The sequence below is a fragment of the Cherax quadricarinatus genome, chromosome 88 (genome assembly GCF_038502225.1).
Source record: "Cherax quadricarinatus isolate ZL_2023a chromosome 88, ASM3850222v1, whole genome shotgun sequence".
Lineage (NCBI taxonomy): Eukaryota > Metazoa > Arthropoda > Malacostraca > Decapoda > Parastacidae > Cherax > Cherax quadricarinatus.
The window spans coordinates 6896960-6904664 of NC_091379.1; the positions used below are offsets into that span (position 1 = coordinate 6896960).

Consider the following 7705-nt stretch of genomic DNA (forward strand, 5'->3'; position numbering starts at 1 on the left):
GGTGAGGCTGGTATATACAAGGGTGAAGATAATATATGCTGGTATATACAAGGGTGAGGCTGGTATATACAAGGGTGATATACAAGGGTGAAGATAATATATGCTGGTATATACAAGGGTGAAGGATAATATATGCTGGTATATACAAGGGTGAGGATAATATATGCTGGTATATACAAGGGTGAGGATAATATATGCTGGTATATACAAGGGTGAAGATAATATATGCTGGTATATACAAGGGTGAGGATAATATATGCTGGTATATACAAGGGTGAAGATAATATATGCTGGTATATACAAGGGTGAGGATAATATATGCTGGTATATACAAGGGTGAAGATAATATATGCTGGTATATACAAGGGTGAAGATAATATATGCTGGTATATACAAGGGTGAGGATAATATATGCTGGTATATACAAGGGTGAGGATAATATATGCTGGTATATACAAGGGTGAGGATAATATTTGCTGGTATATACAAGGGTGAGGATAATATATGCTGGTATATACAAGGGTGAGGATAATATATGCTGGTATATACAAGGGTGAGGATAATATATGCTGGTATATACAAGGGTGAGGATAATATATGCTGGTATATACAAGGGTGAGGATAATATATGCTGGTATATACAAGGGTGAGGATAATATATGCTGGTATATACAAGGGTGAAGATAATATATGCTGGTATATACAAGGGTGAGGATAATATATGCTGGTATATACAAGGGTGAGGATAATATATGCTGGTATATACAAGGGTGAGGATAATATATGCTGGTATATACAAGGGTGAGGATAATATATGCTGGTATATACAAGGGTGAAGATAATATATGCTGGTATATACAAGGGTGAGGATAATATATGCTGGTATATACAAGGGTGAGGATAATATATGCTGGTATATACAAGGGTGAGGATAATATATGCTGGTATATACAAGGGTGAAGATAATATATGCTGGTATATACAAGGGTGAAGATAATATATGCTGGTATATACAAGGGTGAGGATAATATATGCTGGTATATACAAGGGTGAGGATAATATATGCTGGTATATACAAGGGTGAGGATAATATATGCTGGTATATACAAGGGTGAAGATAATATATGCTGGTATATACAAGGGTGAGGATAATATATGCTGGTATATACAAGGGTGAGGATAATATATGCTGGTATATACAAGGGTGAGGATAATATATGCTGGTATATACAAGGGTGAGGATAATATATGCTGGTATATACAAGGGTGAAGATAATATATGCTGGTATATACAAGGGTGAGGATAATATATGCTGGTATATACAAGGGTGAGGATAATATATGCTGGTATATACAAGGGTGAGGATAATATATGCTGGTATATACAAGGGTGAAGATAATATATGCTGGTATATACAAGGGTGAGGATAATATATGCTGGTATATACAAGGGTGAGGATAATATATGCTGGTATATACAAGGGTGAAGATAATATATGCTGGTATATACAAGGGTGAAGATAATATATGCTGGTATATACAAGGGTGAAGATAATATATGCTGGTATATACAAGGGTGAAGATAATATATGCTGGTATATACAAGGGTGAAGATAATATATGCTGGTATATACAAGGGTGAAGATAATATATGCTGGTATATACAAGGGTGAAGATAATATATGCTGGTATATACAAGGGTGAAGATAATATATGCTGGTATATACAAGGGTGAGGATAATATATGCTGGTATATACAAGGGTGAAGATAATATATGCTGGTATATACAAGGGTGAGGATAATATATGCTGGTATATACAAGGGTGAGAGGAAGGACAATGCAAGATATATATTGGTATATTTCAGTAATTTACAGCTGTGGGATTTATTGTCCCTGGCATGTAGGAGCTGTGGGATTTATTGTCCCTGGCATGTAGGAGCTGTGGGATTTACGAGACCCGGTGGGGGGATTAATGCCCCTTGGGGGTGGGAGGGGGTTGGGGGTGTATCTTGGGATTTTACCGTGGATAAATGACTCGAGGATTTACGAGCTAGTTTTTTTAAGTATGTTTTTACATTCTGTTAGGAAGGGGGATTTATTGACCCTTGTCGGTTTAGCGCTTCCCGGGTGATGCGGTGGTGGGGTGATTTACTCATTTTTTTTTTCAGAAAGTTGGGACGAAATCCACTGGCCAGACTACAGGAGGGATTACTGCAGGTGTTGAGTAGCCTTAATTATATGTGAGTACTGTCTGGAGTACTGTTATGTACTGTCTTGAGTACTGTCTGGAGTACTGTCTGGAGGACTGTTATGTACTGTCTTGAGTACTGTCTGGAGTACTGTCTGGAGGACTGTTATGTACTGTCTTGAGTACTGTCTGGAGTACTGTCTGGAGGACTGTTATGTACTGTCTTGAATACTGTCTTAAGTGAGACCTTGCGTGCATCCTTAGTTTTATATTGTGTGTGTGTGTGTGTGTGTGTGTGTGTGTGTGTGTGTGTGTGTGTGTGTGAGCCTACGGAGTCTGCAAGTCGCATTTCACTAGGTTATCTGATCACTGTGCATCTGCAGACCTGTTATAGTTGCTGGGGTGGTCTCCCTCGAGGCCTGGTCTCAGGCCAGTTCTCCTGCTTGGTGGTGTGATGAGTGAGGCTGTTAGTGTTCCCTGCAGGCACCCTCCACAATTTACCTCACCAGAAGACTGCAAGAACTTGATCAGCCTCCTCTTGAAGACAAGAGTCGGTTAATAAGCCTTGTAATTAAGAGCTTCCTTACACACCTTCAAGAACACTTACGACAGTTACTGTTCTGATGTAAGAGGTGATAATGTAATAGGTGGTAATATAAAGTGAGAGGTGATAATGTAATGTAAGAGGTGGTAATGTAAGGGGTAATGTAACAGGTGATCAGCCGTGAGTCTGGGATGTGCAAACTTTCGCACATCTTCCAGTTGGAGGTGGGGGTTGGTGTGTAAGAGCGCAGGGCAGCGTGGGTCTTCCTGTCACAGTAAACTCAGACGTATTTCTCTGCCTTTAGCAAATTTTGCTGCTGCTGCGAGCAACATAAATATTGCTGAACCCTCTGGCTGCTGCTCTTATGTCTGGCCTTAGTGTTACTCTGGTGTCAGAGGTACAGTTCCCACCACAGAAAGTATCACCACCATTACCACCACAAACCATACCACGGGCGGGGATAGAACCTGCGATCAGAGGGTCTCAAAACTTCAGACCGTCGCGTTAGCCACTGGACCAGCTAGCCACAATAAGATTCGTCCAACTAGGTATATTTGTGGTCACAGTGGTGCCTATGCTAACCTTCCTATGGTGTAGAAATATACCTAGTTGGAAGAATCTTATTATGGCTAGCTGGGCCAGTGGCTAACCCCGACGGTCTGGAGTTTTGAGACTCTGATAGCCGGTTTTAACCCCACCCGTGGTATGGTTTGTTTGCAATCGTGTCATTACGATTTCGTGAGTCACATTACCACCACGCTCCTTCACCATCACCACTACCGCCTTCAGTCATGGAAAGAGTTTTAAGAAGCTAGATTACTATTGAGGTGTTATCACAATTGTACAACTCAGGGCAGCATAGAACAGTGTATAAGACAAACACAAGTCAGACGGAGCAGAGGAAGAATGTGGGAGATACAGGAGTGATAATGTCAGTAGATCTCACCTTCGAGAATCACAAGTGTCATTATCACCACTAGATGGAAAGTTGTAGACTGGATAAGCCAAAAATGGCACTCTTGAAGTCACTTGTTCTCCTTGACTTGCAATATTGCTAAGACTTCCTTTAACAGCAAGTCAAATTACAGCTTTGGAGAATGTACAAAGAACCTTCACAGCTCGAATGAACTCAGACCTTTGAAGTTCCTTGACCTGTACTCCCCGGAACCTAGGCGAGAAACATACATAATTTACACTTGGAAAATTCTAGAGGAATAATCCCAAATCTGCACATTGAAATGACTCCCTGTGTAAGCATGAGATGTGGTAAACAGTGCAGAATATGGTCAGTGAAAAGCAGGGGTGCCATTAGTACACCGAGACTGCTTACTGCTAGCAACAACAACCTCATTGATTAAGTCATCATCATAGATAACCTGAAGGTAACCAATACCATCTATTGGTAAGGGTTTTTTTTTTTTGGTTTTTTTTTTTTGGGGGGAAATTTTTTGGGGGGGCCGGGCCCCTTTTTGGGGGTTTTTTTTAAAAGGGGAAAAACCCCCCGGGAAAGGGGGGAAAGGGGGGAATTGGGGGATTTTAAAAAATTTTCCCCCCTTTTGGGGGGGGGGGAAAAGGGGGGGGGGGGTTTTTTTTTGGGGGAAAAGGGGGAAAAAAGGGTTGGGGAAAAAAAGGGGGGGGAAAAAGGGGGGGGGAAAAGGGGGAAAAAAAAAGGGGGGGGGGGGGGAAAAAAAAGGGGGGGGGGGGGGGAAAAAAGGGGCGGGTATTGGGGGGGGGTTTGGGGGCCCGGGGGGGGGGAAACCCCGGGGGAAAAGGTCCCCCCCGGGGGAAAACCCTTTAAGGGGGGGAAATGGGAACCCGGGTGGGGAAAAAAAAGGGGGGAAAAAAAAAAAACCCAAAAAGGGGGGGGGTTTTTGGGGGGGAAAAGGGTTTGGGGGGGAAAAAATTTTTGGGGGGCGGGGGGTTTAAAAGGGGGGCAATTAAAAAAAAAAAAGGGGGGGGAAACCCAAAGGTAAAAAAAGGGGGGTTAAAAGGGGGCCCGGGGGGTTAAAAGGGGGAACCCAAGGGAAAACCCGGGAAAAAAAAAAGGGGGAAAAAAAGGGGGTTTTTTGGGGCAAAAAAAAAAAAACCCCCCCAAAAAACCCCCCCCGGGGGGGGGGCCCCCCCCCCGGGGAACCCCCCCCCCAAAAAAAAAAAAAATTTTTTTTCCCCCCCCCCGGGGGGGGCCAAAAAAAGGGGAACCGGCTTAAAAAAAAAGGGGGGGGCCCCCCAGGGGGGGGCCCCAAGGGGGCCCCCCCAAAAAAAGGGGGAAAAGGGGTTTTTCCCCCCCAAAAAAACCCGGGGGGGAAAAAAAAAATTTTTTAAAAAAGGGGAAAAAAGGGGAAAAGGGGGGGGCCCCAAAATTTTCCCCCCCCCAAAAAACCCCCCCCGGGGCCCCAACCCCCCCCCAAAAACCCTAAAACCCCCCCCCCCCAAAAAAAAAAACCCCCCCCAAAAATGGGAAAAGGAAAAAAAAAAAAACCCAAAAAAAAAATTTTAAAAAACCCCCAAAAAAAAATTTTTGGGCCCAAAAACCCCCCCCAAAAAATCCCCCCCAAAAAACCCCCCCCCCCAAAAAAAAACCCCCCCCCCCCCCCTTTTTTTTTAATAGTTTTTTTTGGGGGGGGGTTTTTTTTTAAGGTTTTAAGGAATTTTTTTTTAAAAAAGGGAACTTTTTCTTTTTTTTTTTGGGGGGGAAAAAAAAGGGGGGAAAAATTTTTCCCGGGAAAGGGTTTTGGGAAAAAAAAAGGGGTTTTAAGGGAAAAAACCCCCAAAAAGGGGGGGGGGGGAAAAAAAAAATTTGGGGGGGGGTTTGGGGAAAAGGGGGTTTAAAAGGGGGCCCTTTTTCCCCCCGTTTTTTTCCCCCCTTTTAAAAATTTTCCCCCCAAAACCCACCCCCAAAACCCCCCCAAAAATTTTTTTTTGGGCCCAAAAAAAATTTTTTTTGGTTTTTTTTTTTTTTTAAAAAAACCCCCAAAATGATATTTTTTTTTAAAAAAAAAAAAAATTTTTCCCAAAGCCCCCGGGAAATTCCTTTTTTTTAAATTTCTTAAAAAAAAAGAAAAAAAAACCCCCTTTTTTCTTTTTTTTTCCCCAAAACCCTTTTGGGGGGGAAAAAATTTAAAAAAAAACCCCTTTTAAAAAATTTTTCCCATTTTTTAAAACCCCAAAAAACCCCCTTTTTTTCCACCAAAATTTTTGGTTTTTAAAAAATTTTTTCCCGGGTTTTGGCCCCAACAAAAACCCCCCAAAAAAAAAAATTTTTTTTAAAATTTTTGGGGGTTTTCCCTTTTTTTCCCCCCGGGGGTTTTTTTTTTCCCTTTCCCAAATGCCCCAATTGAAAAAAAAACCCCCAAAAAAATTTTTTCCCAAGTTAAAAACCCCCTTTTTTTTTTAAAAAAAAATTTTTTAAAAAAATTTTTTTTTTTTTTTTTTCCCCCTTTTTCCCCCCAAATTTTTTTTCCAAAAAAATTTTTTTCCCCCCCTTTTTTTTTTTTTAAAAGGGGTTTAAAAAAAACAAAAAAAAAAATTTTTTTTTTTTTTTTTTTCCCCTTCCCTTTTGTTAATTGCCTTTATTTGGGGTTTTTTTTTTTTTCCCTTCCCTCCCCGGGAAAAAAAAACCCCCGGGTTTTTTAAAAAAAAAATTTTTTCCCAAATTTTTTTTTTAAAAAAAATTTTTTTAAAACTACAATACTTTCCCCCGGGAATTTTTGACGAAAGGGGGGGAACACCAAGGGGGGTTCCGAAATTGGGAAAATTTTAAAAAAAAAACCCAAAATACATAAATTAACCCCGAGACTAAGAATATTACAAAAAAAAATTTTCCCCCCAAAATTTTTTTTTTATTCCAAAAAGGGGGGGGGCCCCTGGTTTTTTAACCCTTTTAAAAAACACACAAACCCCCCAAAAAAAACCCCCCCCCCCCCCAAAAACCCCAAAAAAAGGGGGAAATTTAAAAAAAAACCCCCCCAAAAAAAAACCAAACCCCCCAAAATTAAGGGGGGTTTTTTCCAAAAACCCCCCTTTTAACCCCCCCTTCCCCTTTTTTTAAAAAAACCCCCTTTTTTACCCCCCCCTTCCCCCCTTTCCCCCTCCTTCCCCCCCCCAAAAATTTCCCCCCCCCCTTTTCCCCCCCAAAAAAAAAAGGGGGGGGGGCCCTTTTCCCCCAAAAAAAATTTTTAAAATTAATAAATTTTTAAAAATTTAAATCAATAATTAAAAAACCAAAAAAACCAAAAAGGGTTTTTAAAATAAAATAAAAAAAAAAAAAACCCCAAAACCCCCAAAAAAAAGGGGAAAAAAAAACCCAAAAAAAAGGGGGAAAAAAAAAAAAAATTTTTTTATTTAAAAAAGGGGGCCCCCCCTTTTTTTTTTTAAAAAAAAAAGGTTTAAAAAGGGTTTTGGGGGGAAACCCCAAAAAAAAAAAGGGGGGGGGGGGCCCCCCCCCCCCTTTAAATTTTCCCCCCAAAAAAAAAAAAATTTTTTTGGGGGGAAAACCCCCAATTTTCCGGGGGTTTTTTTTTTTTTTTTAAAAAAAATTTTTTGGGGAAAAAACCCCCCTTTTGGGGGGGGGGCCCCCCCTTTTTGGGGGGGGGGGGGAAAAAATTTTGGGGGGGGGCCCCCCCTTTTTTAAGGGGAGGGGTTCCCCCTTTTTTTTTTTGGGGGGGGGGGGCCCCCCCTTTTTGGGGGGAGTTGGTTAACCCCCCTTTCCGGGGGGGAAAAATTTTTCCCCGGGGGGGGGGGGTTTTTTTCCCCCCCCAAAAATTTTTTCCCCCCGGGGGTGAAAATTTTTTCCCGGGGGGGAAAAAATTTTTGGGGGAAAAAAAAAAGGGGGAGGGGAAAAAAAAATTTTAAAATTTTGGGGGACCCCCCCTTTTGGGGGGGGGGCCCCAAAAAGGGGGGGGGGAAAAATTTTCCCAGGGAGGTTTAAATTTACTTTTTCCCCCGGTGAGGGGGGTTTTTTTCCCCCCAAAA

The 7705-nt window shown here is 41.6% G+C and overlaps 1 protein-coding gene across 5 annotated transcripts in view; it reads left to right on the forward strand.

The window, feature by feature from the left end:
* Positions 1–7705, forward strand: part of LOC128698509 (adhesion G protein-coupled receptor A3) — a 257504-nt gene that overhangs the window by 216385 nt on the left and 33414 nt on the right. For 4 of the 5 annotated variants that reach the window (XM_053790761.2, XM_053790764.2, XM_053790762.2 and 1 more), the window contains one exon: positions 2171–2242. The exons of the other annotated variant lie outside the window; for it this stretch is intronic. In XM_053790761.2, coding sequence (XP_053646736.2) covers positions 2171–2242 — 72 coding nt within the window. The remainder of the gene's footprint in view (positions 1–2170; positions 2243–7705) is intronic. 5 annotated transcript variants of the gene reach the window in all.